Here is a 20,578-nt window from a genome sequence, read left to right on the forward strand (position 1 = left end):
CGTTTGAAGTCGGCTTCATTGAATAAATTTGTTTTAAAATATTGTGGTGTAAAATAGCTAATAAACAACTTTTTTTTCAATTTCAACTTAGACCTCTTTCATAATTATGGGCACATTTATGATTATTAATAGAAATTCGTAAAGTAGATATCTGCATACATGTACATATATACATAATTTCCTGTGGTTCCGAGAGGGTGCAGAGAAATAGTTAGAGAACAATCGAATTTCGACTTCGGCTTTAGCTAGTTTCGTAAAAAATTTCATTCCGGCTTCGTCGAAAAAAGGCCGAACTTTGACCGAACATTTTTGTGAATTTTTTTCTTGTTCCTAAATTGTGTCAACTTATAGGTTTTGCAAAATTTTTTTGAATACTGGTATCAACGTACACATTTCTTTTTAATTCATTGAAATATCTATCTTCTTCTTTACCGAGTGTGCCCAGCCAATATCGATAGACGGTGTCGCTAGGAAGGTAAAAATGCAAATAAGCTAATAATTCAAATTTAAAATTATTCAACTATGAGTATTAAAAAGTTTTATTTTTTTTTTATATTACTAGATAATATACACTTTTAGATGACATTTTTAAGATGTACATAAAATATAAAAATATAATTCTGTTTTGTTATTTTTGCAAATTTAAATATATATGATACGCTGAAATAAATTTTTTAATTTTTTATTAATAAAAATACCGAGGTTTTAAAAAGTCAATGCTTGGGACCTTTAAAATTCGTTCGATTTCGGTTCGACTTGGGCTTTTAAACATTCGGAATTCGTTCGTTCTCTAGAAATAGTTTCTGCTGCACAACACTCCCACACATGCAAGTCTGCGAGTAGCTTAGCTTTCGATACCTACAGTCTATAGCCACATGTGTACTTATTTCCCTCGCTGAAGACTAATTACAATAATCTAAAGATAATATTTTGTTTACTTACCTTGAAACCCTCATCGATGGGTATTAGAAAAGTGTGTCCACCTGGCGATTGGTAGAGATTCTCTTTCCGCATTAAAGTCACTTGTGAACGATACGATCTGTTATTCAAAATTAATGAGATATTATGCTTTCATATCCGCTTTTAATGTAAATGTTAGTTCAAACCTCAAACGAGTTTCACCAATATCTAAGAGATCGGCCTGTTGCAGAAACTGAAAGGCATCCAAATTAGTGAACTCAATTTTGGCAGTGGGCAGTGGAGTAAGTGGCACCAAAACTTCATCGATTATATGCATCACCTACAAAGAGTAGTAAAAGGCTTGAGATTCATATGAACATTGAAGAGTTCTAGAAATTTTAAATAATATCCCAAAAATGTGTCACGAATTTTTGTTCTCTATACAAATTTCTCTCTCAAGTACAAATTAGTAAGTAAAGGGTTTTCCAATAAGGCACGTAGCGCCGTCTTGTTGAAAATAAACGTTGTCCAGATCAATACCATCCAATTCCGACCATAAAAAATCATTAATCATCTCTCGATAGCGCAATCTATTCACCGTAACTGTTGCTCCAGCTTCATTTTCGAAAAAGTAAGGTCCAATGACTCTGCCAGACCATAAACCGCGCCAAACAGTCACACTTTATCTATAGAGAGGCTTTTCAACAATAACTTTTGGATTTTCTGAGCCCCAGATCCGACAATTTTGCTTCTTGACGAAGCCACCGAGGAGGAAATGGGTCTCATCACTCAAGATGATTTTTCGATGGAATTCCGGATCATATTCATGCATTTCATCTACCCAGTTAGCAAAGCCGTAGCCGAATGGGTTGGTGCGTGATTACCATTCGGAATTCACTGAGAGGTCGTTGGTTCGAATCTCGGTGAAAGCAAAATTAATAAAAACATTTTTCTAATAGCGGTCGCCCCTCGGCAGGCAATGGCAAACCTCCGAGTGTATTTCTACCATGAAAAAGCTCCTCATAAAAATATCTGCCGTTCGGAGTCGGCTTGAAACTGTAGGTCCCTCCATTTGTGGAACAACATCAAGACGCACACCACAAATAGGAGGAGGAGCTCGGCCAAAGACACGTCGTTGTTGATGATCGGTCGGCTTGAGGTATTGTGTTAACTGGACTGTATGAGCCTTAAGACCCAAATCTTTATGCAAAATACGGTGTAATGATGTTTGTGGAATGCCTAATTCCAAAAAACGACGAGGAATGGACAAACCTGAGTTTTCTTCAACACTTTCGGCTACAACAGCAATATTTTCGGCTGTTCTTGAGCGACGTGCACGTGTTTTATTCTTCACATCACTAACTTGTCACAACAGCTCGAATTTTTTCACCAATTTCTGTATTGCGGTCCGACAAGGTGCTTCACGATGACCCAAAAATGTTCGAGTTTTACAAACCGCCTCTGCCAAATTTTCACTATTTTTATAGTGAGGGTACTATTCAAAATAACACCTGTTCCAGTCGTTTCTTTTTCGTGCAAGCCCTTCTCCACCTGATATTTCCAACACAGAGGAGGCCTTCCTCTTCCTCTGCTGCCACCAGCTGGTACCGCATCGAATACTTTTAGGGCCGGAGCTTTTGTATCCATTCGGACGACTTGACCTAGTTCTGCGGAGACTTTCTCTCAAGCACTCCAAGGGATGACCAATGGGACATTGTCATCGTCCAAGCTTCTGCGCCATACGTTAGGATGGAAACTATGAGAGCTTTCTAGAGTGAGGACTTTGTTGTTGTTGTTGTAGCAATAATGCAAGCCCTGTCAGTGGAGTGTATATCACCGGTCGTCTTCGTCTAACTCATCTAAGGGTAGGCTCAGGAAACATTCTGTTTCCAAAGGTTGGATCCAGAGGTAGAGGGGGGTCAATTCTGGATAAGTAGGAGTTTAACCTGCTACAATATGCAGAACGTAATTGTGCCAGTTTTACGCGGGTCTCACGGGGAAGTAGGAGCTCTTCATCTGCTGTAGGTCGGGAGCTTAAGAAGGTGGTGATGGTCACCCGATGAATGTCTGTCTAAACACTGTTTGGTCCAGTAGATATCTGTCTGTTCGTCCACGAGGACTTAACTATGTCTTACTACTACCGATGATGCCAAAATCGTCAGCATACGTCATTTCATATTTCCGAAACCTAAATTTCTTTGAAAATATTCCGAAAGTCTCATTTCTCAACTTAGGCAAAATTGCGTGAACAGAAAATCATAAATATTAAGTAAATGTACAGTAATATCTCGTTTAACGTCTTTGCCGGTTCGGAAAAATCGCGACGTACTATACATAAATTTCAAACGACGTGCATCGAGCTTTCAGTCTTCCATATGATGACAAAAGCAAGGTTATTGGGTATTGTTTCAAACAAGGAGTGGTGCAAATTTAAGGGGTTATATAGAGTTATTTAGAATTTTCAAAAAATCGATTTTGTCTTATTTTATTTGCTTAATGTACATATATTTAAGAATACACATAGAAAATTTAATATCGTTCCGGTGAATATTTTCGAAATTGCATGCAAATTTGAAAAGGCGTTTCAGAGTGCTTGTAAAGTGCTTTTCAAACTTTACGCGCGTTTTTCTCAAAATGGTGATTTCAAAGTCGGTGACCAACGTTGCTCGAAAACGGCTTAACCGATTAGTCTCAAATTTTAACACGATCTTCTTAAATACATTTATAGAAATTAATCGAAGATTTTTTCACACCGATAAATTTTTTTTTTATAAACAATTTAAGGCCGAAATTTTGGTCAATAATCGATTTTTTCTTCGTGAAACCACCATTTTGTCAAACAAATTATTTTGCTTATTCCTTCGATTAGTTTCTAGATTTAACATTACTTTAACGAAATCGGTTTGGATTTTTAAATTCAAAAGGTCCTGTTCAGAGATATGGTGGGCACCGCAAAACGTCTTTTTTGAGAAGAGCTCCCGGAGATCAGCTGTAGCTCCTTTCCAAATAAATCTTTTTATTAATACTAAGACTTAAAATACTGTTGCAAGATAACATAATATGTGTACACATTTTTAGATCAATAAATTTAAAAGTTTTTTCAGCAAAAATTCTGGAAAAGTCACTTTTTTCGGCCTTCTAACTGTATATAACCCCTTAATTCAGTTGCATACTGAAAAATTTATAGTCCAAAAAATACATAAACATTTGATCTAATTTAAGTACGTTTCAAGCTTCAAAAAATACGAGAAATGGATTTCAGTCCTAAATAGAAAGATTTATGATATAAAAAAATAAAGCATAGGAATCGAGTGCAGAGGCCACAAACACTTTTACGACGTAAATAAAGACCGTAAATCGAGATATTACCGCATTGCAATTGTATTCTCACCTGACGCATTCCCAAACTGTTCGTCATTTCGACCGTCAGCGACGGAATTATTCTGGCATTATTCACATATACATCGCCATTGCGATTTTTCGTTATATACAACGATGGATTACCACCCATATCCGACGGTATGACCTTTATAAGTTGATCCTGCGTCATTGGGGTCGTTGCTGAAATTATGTGAAATGAATAATTATGCGTGTGTACAGTACTATATATACATATGTATGTAAGTGTGTGTATAACTAAGTCTATTAATTTGTTAGTTTAATCAATTTGTTTGGTGTGAAATGTGTACCACACAACAACAAAATAATAACAACAATAAACAAGTTCATTTCACAGTTGAATTAATTTCGTTGATTACGCATTGTTACTCACTTATGTGATAGAGCACATGTGTGGGTCCATGATGGCGCTGGAATGCAGCATTCGTAGGCACAAACACTGTACATGGCCGCAGTGTTAAAGTGGAATTTGCAATAATATTTTGCTCTAGTAAACTATAAAACTGCAAAGAATAAGAAGAAAATATAATATAACAATTAGTATTATCCAAATATGGGTTATGCAAGCTCATTTAGGTATGTAAGTTCATATGTGTAATGTACAAGGTGGCGCAAAATTAATCATCCAATTTGGCATTTTTTACTAAAATTAAAAAAAAATGATTTTCAGTGAAGGAAATATTTATGGGTTCCATTGCTTGTATGCTGCAGCTGTCTGGTTCACAACTGTCAAATATGATTGTTGTGCGACGCCATTTGCAAAAACTATAAATCTTCCGATAGGGTGATTAATTTTGCGCCACCTTGTTTAAATTCGCTTACTCTACAAATAAAAACGTAATTTTCTACATTAAAGGATATTTCTAAACCAACATAACTTGTATGAGTAGGAAATGCTTGTAACAAAAATTTTCCATTCTCCGAGCAGGTTCTGCAATCCACTTTCGAGTGAAAGCAATGGCCGTATAACTTATAAAAATTATAGTTAAAAAAATAACGACGTAAAAGTATAAACATATGTATGTATATGTATATGTATTAAGCTTGATTCCTAGCAAACAACTTAGTTAGCAAAAAATATTCCTTATGGACTGAGTTTGCATCTCCAGTGAAACGGTTTGCTCGATTATGTACATATAGAGGGGGTGTTGAAAATCTATAAGGACTTTTCGCCATTAGTTAATACAGTAGGTAGATGGGTGTTAGACCAGCTGAAGGAGAGCATTCGTGAAAAAAGACCTGAGTCTGTACACCGTGTCACAAGAGCATTTTGACAATAGCTGAAATCCCTGAATTAGATTTTAAATTGTTGAAGCGTCCACTGTATTCACCAAATTTGGAACCTAGCGACTTTCATCTGTATCCAGGCCTAAAAAATGCATGAATGAAAAGCGTTTTTCATCAAATGATGGGGTCATAACAACTGTGGAAGCATATTTTACAGCCCGTCTAGATTCTCACTTCAGGGTTGGTGTTCATAAAATGGAATCTCATTGGAGCAAGTATTATATATTGATGTTCAAGGAGACTATACTGAGTAATAAAGTGTATTGCAAGCCATAAAATTGTGTTTTTCTTATCGAACCGCAAATTTTATTGAATAACCTAGTATGCTATGCTAATTTTTTGCCAATCTCTTGCGGGAATATTCACTATGATCTTTAAAATTAAATATTTTTCCAATAATTATTCCTAGATTGCGTTAATTTTTTCATTTTTTTTTTGCTTATTTGTAATTCAAATACCCCGAGAATGTTAATTTCTAGCATTTTTGTCTTTTTAATTTAATTTAAATTTATTGATTTTTAACCATTTAAGGGGTAGTCAGAATTAAAAAAAAAACTGATTTAATTAACAAAGGGCTCTCGGGCACTTCGGAGCAGATAGCAAAACTTTAAATGCGTTTTTCTCAAAACTATGATTTTTGAACGGGTGACCACTATAACTTAGAAACCGCTTGGTAGATTTATCAATAAAATGTGTACTGCTTTTGAAAAACATAAAAAACTCGAGCCTAATCGAAGGATTTTTTTTTTCAAAATTTCAATTTTTTTAAACAATTAATTGTCGGTTTTTTTCTCGAAAATCTGCAAAATATTTCCTGAGGCCGTCATATTGTTAATTTTGAAAAAAAGCTTCGACCAGGCATAAGATTATCTATTATTAAAACTTATTTCTCTTGTCCGATTGATTTTAGATGAATCTCCAAAGGCTTGTGATCAACGCAAGGGACTTCTGGAGAAAAGGGCTCCACACAAACAGGGCTCATGTAACCATTTCTAAATCGTCTATGTACAAAGTAAATAGTACAGGCCCGAAAATTGATCCCTGTCGTACTCGTTTTTTAGTCCTTCTATATTCCAGTACCTCACGATTTACTTTCGTTCTTTGGCGTCTATCTTCTAAGTATGACTTGAACCCTTCTAGTTCCATGCCTCGAAACCCATATTTGTACATTCATTTTTTTATCAAAATCTCTATATCAATCGTCTCAAATGCCCTCTTAAAATCTAAACAAAAAAACACTGTAATTTTATTTGTTTTTTCACCGGTTTTCCATTGATCTATGATATAATTTATTGCTATTCCACATAAATTTCGAGAAAAGTTCATTGATTCCAAATCTATACTATAAAGGTGACGTAGTCCGCGCATCACTACGAAAAGACAACACCAAATGATGTAAAAATGTTTATACATTCATATTTTCACCTAATGAAGGTTATAGGCATGTTTTTATGATGGAGCTCCCTTCCCACACCCCCAGGCCGCGCCGCCACTCTCATTCGTCACTAATAATCGAATATTTGCTTAAATTTAATCTAAAAAATCTTAGTTTTTCCTATTTCCCACTATTTATATCACACTCTAGACTTCATAATCCGCATAAGCTGTTCAACTATGACCCAAATGCAAAGTTTAAAAACGGTTTGAGATAGAAAATAATAAAAATAATTTTGCTTGATATTTTTCTGATTGGTTGTTTTGATTTTATTCAACAAGGCATATCAACGGATGCCGGGTATTGTAATATTATGGTTATTAATAAAAAATTATTTTCTATGAAAATACGAACGACTAGGACAATAACAATAATAAACGCAATAACAACAAATCATAATAGGCATGTACGGAATATAAATTTGGTTGGAGTGAAGCGCATTGAACAGATATCGGGTGTTTTTTTAGCTGCATGAGAACTATCCTATCGAACTATGGCTTTACAGCTGAGAATGGAAAACTGTGTAGACATTTCTGTTTCTTAAGTTTTGACAAGTCATCATCATCGCCATCATTGTTTAAGACCAGAACAAAGCTTCCAAATTATGGAAATTTATTTGGAAAAAAATAAATCTGTTCGCGAAGTTCATAGAGCACTGGAGGCATCATTGGTTCTGATTTCTTTCGAAATGAGGAAGGAGCTGTCGTTGCGACGAGTGAGAATTTTTGTTTCCAAAGATTAATCAGCCAAGCATCGACAACATTTGGTTCCAATAAGACGGCGCAACTTGCCATACAGCGCGTTTTGCAATATTGAAGCCACCATTGACGCCATACGGCCAGATTTATTGGAAAAAGTAATCACAAATTGGACTGATCGAATGAACCATGAAACTCGTAACCGCGGCGGATATACATATACCGAATGTCATATTCAAGCAATAAATGTCATGAAATGATCTACACGATTATGAAACAAGAAATTCATTCCAATAATATGAATGTTTTGTATTAACATTTCAAGTTCCCAAGCTATTTTTAGCAATTGACTTTTTATTTCTATTTTTTTGGTCTCTAAATTACTAATTTTGGAAAATACTTGTTTTTGCTCTACTGCTATTACTTGTTCAATGCGCCTTGAAAGAAAGCGCCTTGGTTGAAGTTTTTTTTATTAAAAATGAAAAAAAATATTTCTTGAGATTTATTCTGAATAAAAAATGATGTGGACACATTGCAACTGATACAAGTCTAGTCACCATCGAGCAGGAATAAACTTAGTAGGTCAGTAAAAAAGCAGTCCATAATATTTTTTCTACTTGCAAATATGAAAAAAATATAATATGACAGAAAACTGAATCCATGCAAATTCGATCAGAACTTATCCATTCAATCGAAATTAACTCATAAAAAGTATTGGATGGCCTACTTTGATGCTTTGACACGTAAAGCATTCAGCCAAAGTGGTACAACAAAATGGATTTCATTCATTGACTTTTACATGCATGTGTACGAGTATATGCCAAGTACATTAGGGTGAACATAACGCCGTGATGGAAAATATTTTCTTAAGAAACTTTTGCGTTTGTCTTATACAAATGTACGCTCAGATCTTAATATGCATTGTAGATATATTAAAACAAATATTAAAACAAAATCGTATAACCGAGTTCTAAATCATCATAAATATTTAATACATATGTATGCATGTGTGTGTAAAACTCGAATATGTGTCTGGGATCGAAACATGCCTATTACACCTACCTATTACGGGCAAATACACAACAAATAAATACCTGAGCGGAATTGAGGCGGAATTCATTTCAAATTCTACACAAAACAAGATCAGTCGTAAGAGGGAATTTTGCTGCATCGGGTGTAAAATAACGGCAGCAGTTGGAACGATTGAAGACATCTCACACAGTATCAACAAAACTCGTGCACCATTTTCCCAATTGTACAAAATATAGATTTCAAATTCCATATCAGTCAAAATTAAGCCACGAATTTGGAATTTCAACGTGCAAGCGATGCTGCTATATGACTGCGAGTCCTGGTCGCTTTCATCCGTGTTTAGGCAGTAAATATTCGTCAACGCTTGCGCAAAATTTTGAAATTCCAAATCAGGAGTTGCTTAATTCATTCAACGAACTCCACACACATCATCAAATGCAGGCGAAGTATGCAGCGCTGCTCTATGGGGGAATCTGCTAGGTGTTAGGAACCATGGAAGTCCAAAAACCTGGATACGCACTTGTCAAACTCAAATACAGCCAGGCATTCTTTAAAATAATTTATTCACAATCGAAATGATTTGAGTCCTACGCTCCAACCGGAGTTAAAAGTAGTTTTATATATGTATATACAAATATATATATATTGAGTGATAACAACCCATTCATGACTTTTTGATAGAATAGAATTGTATAAAATTATAAGAATTTTGGGATTTGGGATGACCTCCTCCTATTTGTAGTAAGCGCCATAATGTTTTTCCACAAATAGAGGGACCTACAATTTTTGCCGCCTCCGAACTGTAGACGATTTAGTTTTTTATAAGAAGCTTCACCATGGCAGAAATACACCGGGAGGTTTGCCATTACCCGCCGAGGGGTGTCCGCTATTAGAAAAGAACTTTTCTATCACTTGGCGTTCCATGCCCGGTACTTCGATCCTGGGTTCAACCGAATAGTAGTCACGCTCCAACCCATTCGGCTACGGCGGTGTCTTACGTTTCCCATTTATTTTTCGATTCCATATTCTGTTATTTATTTAAGAGATGCAATGTCCGAAAACATAAAACTGGCAGTTCCTTCAACGCAAATATGGAAGAAAAAGTTTTTGGCCCTTTACATTGTAATCCATTAATATACAAAAATTGTCCAATATTCAACAATATGGAAGTATTACGTGGTGTCAATGATTTGGGTAATTATCATTTTCTTCAGCCGTTGACCCTATTTTTGCGACAATTCAACATTTTTCAACCATATACGGGCTGTTAGTATCATCACCGCGGAGCGAAATAAATCTCTTTACTGTTGTACTTCCATACCATTTCACGCAATAAATTGTTGAGAATTCAGCACAAATTCACGGATCGTAGTGCCATTGCTGCTATTAATATGAATCGAATGAAATAGCAGTTCCAGTACGGAATTGCCAAATCTGGGAGCATTTAGTTCCAGCGGAACTTTTTGAAAAACTGACGCGCCATTTAACTTCAACTCAAAGCAGGTTGACTTACCATAGTGCGCTAACAAATCACCTGGATGGCAAAATCGTACTATGGAGTATGCTGAATGCCAAAATTCAAATGATAAAGTCGTGGCTCTATTTAGTTGTCAGCATCTGCATGCTCACCGTTATGATCAACTGCTGTCTGTGGCCGAAATTATTAGAGTAAAAGTTTGGAAAATTCCACCAAAATCAATATACACGTATGTGTGTATGTTGTACACTTCTATCGAAGATACTTAAGAGCATATGAAAGTATTGATCTTAGAAATACATTTTTAACGATCTTCTTTTGCTTCCTCTCGATTTTCTGGTGCAACCTTAATTCTGTTTTTTTTTCTTTAATTGAAAGACTACAATTTTTGTTGTGGTCGAATGGCAGAGGGTTAGGTTTTATACAGTAACATTATTTAGCGGGATTTCACACAAATCTTTGTCATTATCCACAGAGCGGCGAAAATTTCCAGAAAAATTATTCTCTACTATGATTATGGCGCAGAAGCGATCACAATATCCGATGACGCGTACCTTGGCGAGTTTGAGGAAAATATTCTGCGGATTAGGTGACGGCTCGTATCGTAGGCGATGGAACCATGAGCTGTATGAGCTTTACGATGACATAAACATTGCGCAGCAACTAAAGATCCAGCGGCTTCGTTTGCTGAGTCATGTCGTCGAAATGGATACTAACGCTTCGACTCTGAACGTATTCGATGCGGTACCAACTGATGGTAGCACAGGAAGAGGAAGGCCTCCTCTGCGTTGGAAAGATCAGGTGGAGAAGGACTTGGCTTCACTTGGTGTGTCCAATTGACGCCGGTTATCACGAGAATGAAACGGCTGGTGCGCTTTGTTAAACTCGGCAAAAATCGCTTAAGCGAAGAAGATTATGATGTTTTATTTGCTCTCCTCAGAAGTATAAGTAAATCTATGACGTTTTGATTAATATCCGTTGTAACGCATACGCATCCAACTGTGGCATTCAGCCTAATTAATTCACATAGCCCCAAATACAATGAGGTATATGTACCCTTACCTACAAAAGGAAAACTATTAGTGTTTTTCAAGCAGAGGTCTGCGCGACCCTGCCGGCATGTAAAGTGCTAAGGTATTGCTATTGGGAGGGAGACTTAAATACCTTTTCCGATAGTCAAGTTGCGATCAAGGCTCTGTCGTTGCCATGTTGCACCTCTTTTCTGGCCAACTCCTTTAAGGAGGAGACAAAACGTCTCGAACGTGCAGGAAACATTTCTCTCATCTGGGTCCCAGATCATAGGGACATAGAAGAAAATTAAATTGGCGACGAGCTTGGCTGGAAGGGATCGCCAGCACTGGTTTCAGCTGTCCCAATCTCAGACATCGGTGTCCCGTTGAGCGTTGTTAAAGGTAAACTGCACAATTTCTTACTTAAAAAAACGCAAGACAGATGGAGTTATATCTTATCGTGTGCTACCTTGAAAGCACCTTGTCCAAAATATGACAGAAGCATGTAGCTCTAATTGCTGAGGATTTCCCGCCATTAAATTTTCAAACCCATGGCTGTGTTCACCGGCCAATGGGTGATCGGAACTCGTGCGGAAAATCTTGGACTCCCATACAACCCCTTGCAAAAGCTGTGGGAATCCGGCGGGGAAAGAGACTATTGAAGACTTTCTTTGCAAATGTCCGGGTCTGGCGGTCAGCCGCTTGAGGTTCCTTGGTATGCTTTTCAGGGATAGCCACTTCTCTAGCCTAGATCCCTTTTATCTTCTCCACTACCATCTAGTGCTGTAGATGGTTTTTCTTCCTTTAAGTTTTTGAAATTTTCGCAGGTAGCGGTGCTACTTGTAGCGTACCTGTGGTATATATGTATATGGTATATATGTACATACAAATGTAATATGTATGTATACGAGTATAAATTTATGGATTTCCAAAGAGGTTGATGCAACTGTGTATAATTTGGTTATTTGACAATCAAGGCACTGGACATTGAGTGTCTTCAGTTTGGTTTTGGTGAACGTGCAGTGGCTGGGTATATGCACGTATAGATATATACAGTAGGTATTTGCTTACATATTTATTTAAGCACATAAAATCATATTCACGTCTGTGTATTTTAGTTGGTATCGAAAAAACAAAAACGTGCCACCACCCTTATATCCTTCACAGGCGCCTCACTCCGATTTGCCTTCACAGTTGCCATGACTGCAAAGTGCAAAAAACTACAAAAGCACAAAACATACATACAGATACACATCTATGCACATACATACGTATGCATATCTACAGATTGTAGCTTGCATAAACCAAAAAGGCGCCCCGTTGTTGCCAAAGTTTATTGAACCAACCATTACATCACGCTTGCAACAACTACAAAAGCAAAAACAAATACAAAGCACAAAGCATACGTACAGTTTTTAGCTACGTAACATACTTGTATACTTGTACAAAAATCTCAACTGTGCATGCATACACACCCGTACATGTGTAAATAAGTATATGCATGCTTTTGTTGGGCTTTTGGTGAAGATTTCCAATTGGAGTTTTTTGCTGTAGCAGCCCAAATTGCACACACATTACACAGAATTATTATTGTTTGCTAACTGTTCTTGGCCAAACAACGCATTAACTGTGTCATTTTATTCATTCAATTATGGCTTATTTGTTTAGAACATTATCTGGCACTAGTCGCTGCAGCCGCACAGACGCACGGACATTGGCTGCATGCATTGGTGCAACGTGTGACAACAAAAACGCAATTCAATCGTTTGGCCAGTTGGACAGTTGGTTGGGCATAGGGCATCGACCACAGTGACTAATCATTTGCAACTCGTTGCAGCTCGTGCATAATATTGGCCATCATCAGGGCTGTTGCCACTTTGTTTGCTAGCCAACTGCCAGCTGCGTGTGTTGTTAGGCGTTGGGCGTTGCACGTTTGGCGCCACTGCTGCCACTATACGCAATATTTGCTTTCAACACACCTTCGCGCAACCCTTATACCCGTACCCACACCTCTTTGTCACGTGTGTGTCGGTTGTGTCCTTCCGTTCCGTCGTGCATTTCCCATTCAAATTGCTTCCCTTACTCATTGCACTTTGCATATGTTGGTGTACAGATATGTGTGTGGATGTGTGTGCAAAGGCGTCACGCACATGACAACTGTTATGTTGTGTAATTTTTTTTAGTTTAGTTACATTTCGGTAGTTGTACTGCCAATTGGCTCAGGATGTCGAAGCTTGGAGTTTGAGTAAAATTAGAGCAAAAACAAAAAAGAAAAACAAATTATAGTAACTAATTTACTTTACTTTTACTGAGGCCAATGAAACTGAAATAATACACTAAAAGACGCGAAAAACTACAAAGAAATTGAATGTATAAAATTTGGTGTCATGGTCCTGGGTCGGTGTTCGCTGTTCACTGTTCACTGTGCGGCGACTCGGTTAATGTTGTTGATGTTGTTTTGTAATGACTTCTTCTGCTATTTTTGTGGTGTTTTTACCTCTGCAGCTGAAAATGTTAATTTTCGTGAGGGTAGGTTCGTTTTTCATATTTTACTTTCATATACTCACGCATACATACATATATGTGTGTAGTGGTACTAATAGCCTATGTTTATGCAAGAGTTTGACAAATTCTTTCCTTGAGTTCATGCGCGTGCTCCTTTCATTATGACTCACCGTTATTTTGCACTTCTACACTTTCTATTATTAACTTCGCGGTTGCTGTTTTGGATATCCACATGACAATTTAGAGCACCTATTGACAAAAATTTTGTCACCCAACCGACGGTGAGAATATAGTTGTGGGCCAGATGGATTGGAAAAGTGTGAGAAAATAAGTATTTCACTTTAAAATATATTTGAGGGGCGAGGAAAACAGAGGGGCCCCGACTTACTCATCCTCTGTCAACACGCTTGTATACTTGTTCTTCTTAAAGTCGTTGTTGGCTGTAGACAAAACACTAAAACAATTGCAAGAAACGGAGTTGCGGGTGTGAACTTGACGAGTACCACCAGAAGAGAATTCGCAAAATTGAGGTTGCAAACATTTATCTGTATAAACGCGGTCTTCTTCTTCTTCTAGATTGGCGCGATAACCGCTTACGTGATTTTGGGCGAGTTTAATAAAGTGCGTCTTTTGTTTCTTTCTGCTACGTTTCCTCTGCTACCACCAGCTGGTACCTCATCGAATACTTTAAGAGCCAGAGCGTTTGTATCCATTCGGACGACATGACCCAGACAAAGAAGCAGCTCGATCTTTCTTCGCTACGCTACGATACTCGCCGTCTCCACGCGGTCTTACTAATACTCATTAAGTGCTTCCAAAAAATGTAATTTTTGGTAGCTCTTCTCCAATGCTGCCGTCAAGTTCTACTCGTCTAAATAAAGAATTAAATAAGAACCAATTTGTGATGTGCGTCTTGATGTAGTCCCACAATGGACCACAGTTTTACAGTTTAAATGAAAAATAACCAAATCAGATGTTTTTACACCTTACACATGAATTTGAATCTCTTTAAGAAGTGACTTGATCATTGATTGAATAATGGGGTGTCTCTGTTTTTTGAACTTCCTCGAAGGTGAAAGAAAATACAGAATTTTATCGAAAAATTATCGTCAGCAGTGAATGATTTTGCCAATAAGAGCAAAATATAAGTTATTGTATAGTGACACACTGAAAAACGATTTCAGGAGCTTCCATTGCATGCAAAAAAAGAAAAACAATCATCAGGCATTAGACTTTTTGGTCCCCACCCAGATAGGTGCTGCATAAAAAATTATAGTCAGCAACCAATGACAGTAGTCGTCTGTGATTTCCTTGGGGCCTTTGTATATTAGGGAGGAGTCGCGCCAGGGCACCATTGACAGAAGCCGACTTGGAACTTACATTTATTAAATCGTACATGATGTTCCACAAAGTTGGTCCCAGCACTGATCCTTGTGGTACACCACCGGAGACCTTGTACGTTTTTTGGCCATTTTCAGTGTCATATCGTAGAATGGGGTCACTCAGATAACTGCTGATAATGCGGACAAGGTAGGCTGATACGGTGGTCATAGATAGCAAAGCATCCTCATAGACAGCATCCAACTTTGCTTTTATATCCTCGCGTTTTTTCCCATCCAAAACCATCCAAAAACCGAATTACCGAACGATACTGCTCTTTTCCATCTTAGCGAAAATCACGAAACACGTCTTACTCGAATAGCTGCCAAATCCAAACTAACCTATCAATCAGTGCGAAATATGTTTCGCCGTCGTTTGATAGATGGCGCGCACGATGCTAAAACCAACTTTCCTCAGGAACGGCTTACGAAAATTATCGCCATGTTACGTTCAATATTGAAAGATTATTTGCAGCCTTAATTGAATGGACCTGACCTCAGTGATATGTGGTTCAAAAAAGATGTTCAACTAATTAATCCATTGAAGAGGTTACTTAGTAGTAGCGTAATGTCGAGAAATGGGTCGATGGATTTAGATTTTTTTTAGGTTACGTTAAGTCGTTGGTTTGTGCCAACACCTTTAGGTTAGAAGAGCTTAGGAATAATGCGAGTGTCGGAGGCGAAATTGCCAAAGTTTCGACCGTTATGGTTGGAATAGTGTTGGAAAAATAGCTTCAAAGAAGCGATCGCTGGAAACGTATTGATATCGGTTCCCATATTTAAATTGAACACGAGTAAACTAATAATTTAAAAACAAAATTGTTCAAGAGGTGAATTGTCCAATAGGTCATGAAGAAATGAAGATACATGTGTAACAGCTGGACTACTATGGCCGGAAATAAATAAGAAAAAGACAAAGGAATTGCTTAACCTCTCAAGAAATGACATCTCGTGGCTTGTGTCACCGGTCATTGGCTATTTGGCAGGCATTCCTTGAGACTAGGAGTATTCTCCCATGAATATTGTAGAAGTTGTAGAGATAAGGAAGAGAAAGAAACAGGTGAGCCCTTTATTTGCAATTGTCCAGCCTTAGCTAAAATCAGAGCAGGTTGTCTGGGTAAACACTTTTTAAATTCTCTTACAGAACTGTCTGGCGTGGGGATTAGACCAATCCGCGCTTCATAAGAGCCTCAAAATGGTTTCATAAGGATAAATAAACAAGGTTCCCGTGTCGCACAGTGGTATCACGACGGACCTGTAAGGTCTAAGTGTGTTGGTCGTACGGACCGACTACCACCATAACCTAACCTAACTACTCTAGAATATAGCTCGTTATTTCAATTACATCTTATGTTTTTTTCTTTGTTATTTTTTTAATAAAAATTTTGTATGTCAATATTGTCTCACAAACATATACGCGTATTTTGCGATTTTATGATATTTTCTTGTCTCCTTACAGTGATTACTAAATTTGTAAAAGGATGCAGTTGTAAGTTCAAAGTACATGCAGAACAAGATTATTCATATTTTTCTATTTGCCTAAGTAAACTAAGCGTTACATATGCATACATAAAAGTATATATCAGACATACATGCATAATTTTTAAAAACATGTTAAAATGTATTTATGGACTTATGGACTTATGACTATGGTATGCATGAGTATGAATATGTCGCTTGTTTGCTGGAAGAATGTCATAACCCAAAAACTAAAAATTCTTTATAGAAGTAAGCAGGAATGGCACTCGAGGAGAACCCCCAAGGCTCACGAAGGAGAGGACGACCCAGAAGTACATGGATAAGAACGGTACATACTGAATGCAAAAAAATGGGTAGTTAGCCTTTTATACGAGGAACTGCACAAAATCGTGATAGATAGAATGCGTCAGACTGTGCCCCATGTTCCGAATAGGAACGACGCAAAATTGTAAGGTTACCAAGGCGCATTCATTAAAGGTGGTGGCCCTAGACCAATAACAATGTTCTGTACGTTTGATTGTCAAAGCAAAGTATTGGGAAACTAGAAAACAAATAATGAATTCGCCTTATTTCATTCCGAGCTGACAGCCACATGAACACGGCGAAAAAAAAAACAAATCAGCTGACTTACCAACATTGCCTTTATTAGATTCGCCGTGTATTCAACTTATTGTCAAAGAAATAAAACAAAATAGAAATAATTAAAAACCCATGGCAATATCTATTAACAGCAACTCATTAGGTGAACAATTGTTTTTCCTTTTACTGGATTTTTTTTTTTAATTTTTGAGTTATGACGTTCTTTCAGCAAGCGAGCGATATGCATTTGCCTGATTGTGTTAAAAGTATACACGAATGTACGTACATACACACAAATAAGCGCTTGCATAAGCTTGGTTCGAAATCTATTTTGTCGCTAACGATGGAAACCACATATACATTTGTCTGCCATTTTCAAACGTTACACCTTCGCAATTAAAAAATCAATACTTCAGAAAAAGTTGGTATGTTTTACACACGTGACGCCGTTATGTCTTGACGTAACTACATATGCACAGAAAAATTCATATATATGTAAATATGTGCAAACATACTTATGTGCTATGTACATATGTCTGTACGATGGAGGAGTGAATGACAGCCGCTCAATCAACTTCCCCGCTTGGCGTGTTCGACTTCAGTTCAAAAAATACGAAGCGCACGAAGGATAAACAAACAATGACTAAATGTTAGATAAGCAGCAACCCCCTAAAAATGTTTGAACCGCACCCGAATGCAAAAACAAATATGCAGCTGGAGGAGAATTTTAAAAAATAAAAACCAATTTTCTAATCAAATTGCTGCAGTTATGGTGTGCTTTACAAAAACCAATTTCCGCGCCCTCAATGGCCACTGGTCACTGGCCACATACACATTTATGCACATATTAGTCGATAGTCAACCCCCTGCCAGTACAATAACAACTTTATATGATTCCTAATGGTGATATGAAACCACCGGGCCAATATAAAAAATCAACCAACCACAAAACCAACACAAATACGAAAACCGCAGCATAAGTTTATCTTTATGGGATTGATTGGTGTGCGTGTATGTGCATATGTGGTATATATAAGTATATATGTATGTGCCATTAAATGTAAGGAACTTAACCAATCGACTAATTAAACTTTATTCAACTCAACTCAACTGGAAGAACAAAAGTAAAGGAAAAGGAAATAAAGCACAACGCAACGCAACGAAATGCAACTCTTGAAGGATATCTTACCCTAACAGGTATAAGGCGCCTCAGCGATGTCGCCTGAAAGAAAAGAGGCGATAAAGCAACTTTTATTTGTTGTATGCACACCAAACCCAGGACATAATATCCCTATGTGTGGATAATAGGCTTTAGGTGTTCAGGTGAGTAATGTATGTATGGCTGGAGCTTTACTGAAGGATTTCTATTGTACAGTTGTGAGATCCTAAGCGTAATTATGCGATTTATTATTGAAAAGGTTTGAATATTTCTGTATATATGTACGAGAATGTATGTACGATTATGTATGTATACGAGTAATATACAGTCAACGTCAAAAGAAAGTGTGCACCTTATATTGACAAGTTTTGAATATTTTTTTTTATTTCTTTTTAATTTAATTTTTTTTTTTTAATATAGTCCATGCCACAACAAGAAACATATAAAGCAAAACTCGAACTTTCTATAAAATTTGTAAATAATTTTGAAAATCTTCAAGTTTCTTTCCAAATGTGAAACTTTTTACTAAGAATAAAAAAACAACTCCGGGTATGCAGTTTTATAGATCATTGAATTTTGGTGTAATAAAGTAAAAGTTGCGGTCGCGGCCTTGTGCATCATTTCTATTTAACGCCTACTCCACTTTTTTATATATGGAAGAAAACGCCCAACTCTGTCAACAGAAAAAATTGCCAAGACTTAACACAATTTTTGAACCATTTAAAACATAAACTTTATTGTACCAAAATTCACTGGTCTATAAAACTGCAACCCGAAAACTTTCAAAAAATTCCAAGTAAAATGTAATTTTCATTAAAATTTGACGAATTTTTACAAATTTTTATAAGAAAATTATTGAAATTGAAAAAAATATATTTTTATATATTAAATATATATTTTAAATAAAAAGTCAAAACTTGTCAATATGTGGCGTACACTTTCTTTTGACCTCAACAGCATACGTAAATTATAGTGTCGATAAACAACTGTCTTAGCACTAAAAGGTGTATGTATGTGTTTCTTTATTTAAATATGTATTTTGAAAGAAATTAAGCTACCTTTAGTATACAAAAATTTATAGTAAGAAATGCATTTCTCATAGTAAAAGGCCTCTAGGTATAAAGGAGATTGGATGTCAAAAGAAAGGAAGTGACACTGAGACCTAACATTGCCGAAGCTATCTTCAACCACGCCAATGAATGATAAAATATCATTAAGGATCCTGAGTGGTCGACTATACACGAGTTGAGATGTTTGAATTCCTCCCTGACTTAAGTTGAACATTTACACAAAATATCCTCAAACATTCCATCATCCTTAAATCAAGCCGGTAATATGACTCAAAAATCTTCAATTGACCAGACATTCCCAATACGCCAAGTCTTGGAAAACCCCCATAAAAGTGGAATCGACACAGACCATCTGTTTGCTGACTTTAGAGCTGCATTCGACAGCACGAAAAGTAGTTGCCTATAAGACGCGATGTATGAATTTGGTATTCCCGCAAAATTAATACGGCTATGCAACATGACGTTTCTTAATACCAGCAGCGCCGTCATAATTGGGAAAAAAACTTCTCCGAGCCGTTTGATACCAAACGAGCATTCAGACAGTTTGACTCGCTGTCATGTGACATTTCTAGCCTGATGCTGGGAAAGATCGTACGAGCCGCAGAACTTAATTGCTCAGGCACAATTTTGTATAAGAGCGTACAATTGGTGGCACATTCCGATGATATTGACTTCATCGACCTCAACAACCTCGCTGTCACTTCTGTCTTTTCTAAACTGAATCAAAAAGCAAAGCGAATAGGTCTAGTAGCATCAAACAAACAGTCGGCGCACTCGCGTATCGTCACTGTTGACAGGTTGTAAGCGACTTCGTTTATTTAAGAACCAGCATTCACACCGATAATAATGCCGGCATTGAAATCCAACGTAGAATCTCTCTTGGCAACAAGTGCTACTTGGACTAAGTATGCAATTGAGTAGTAAAGTTCTATATGGAGGCAATCTCGGTGTGTAAATACGATATTACGAAAATATATTAAATTAAGCGCCATCTAGCGAATTCAGAAAAAACTTATAAACCTTCCTCACAAACGAACGAATGGTTCAAGGCTGCATAACGGAGATACGAGCGTACTGTTACTTAGACAATTTGCAACCAGCTACAAAGTCATGTGTTTGAAAAACTAAATGTCAAATACTTTTCATATTTACACCAACAACACTTTATA

General features: G+C 36.9%; 1 protein-coding gene across 4 annotated transcripts in view; it reads right to left on the reverse strand.

Moving 5' to 3' along the window:
• The window catches only part of LOC128855272 (fasciclin-1), a 95,362-nt gene that overhangs the window by 51,059 nt on the left and 23,725 nt on the right, over positions 1 to 20,578 (reverse strand). For all 4 annotated transcript variants that reach the window (XM_054090022.1, XM_054090023.1, XM_054090020.1 and 1 more), the window contains exons 3-6: positions 4,673 to 4,802; positions 4,292 to 4,461; positions 1,107 to 1,240; positions 943 to 1,039 (exon numbers count right to left, since the gene is read on the reverse strand). In XM_054090022.1, the coding sequence (XP_053945997.1) occupies positions 943 to 1,039; positions 1,107 to 1,240; positions 4,292 to 4,461; positions 4,673 to 4,802 (531 nt within the window). The remainder of the gene's footprint in view (positions 1 to 942; positions 1,040 to 1,106; positions 1,241 to 4,291; positions 4,462 to 4,672; positions 4,803 to 20,578) is intronic.

This window comes from Anastrepha ludens, chromosome 2, assembly GCF_028408465.1.
Source record: "Anastrepha ludens isolate Willacy chromosome 2, idAnaLude1.1, whole genome shotgun sequence".
Taxonomy (NCBI): Eukaryota; Metazoa; Arthropoda; class Insecta; order Diptera; family Tephritidae; genus Anastrepha; species Anastrepha ludens.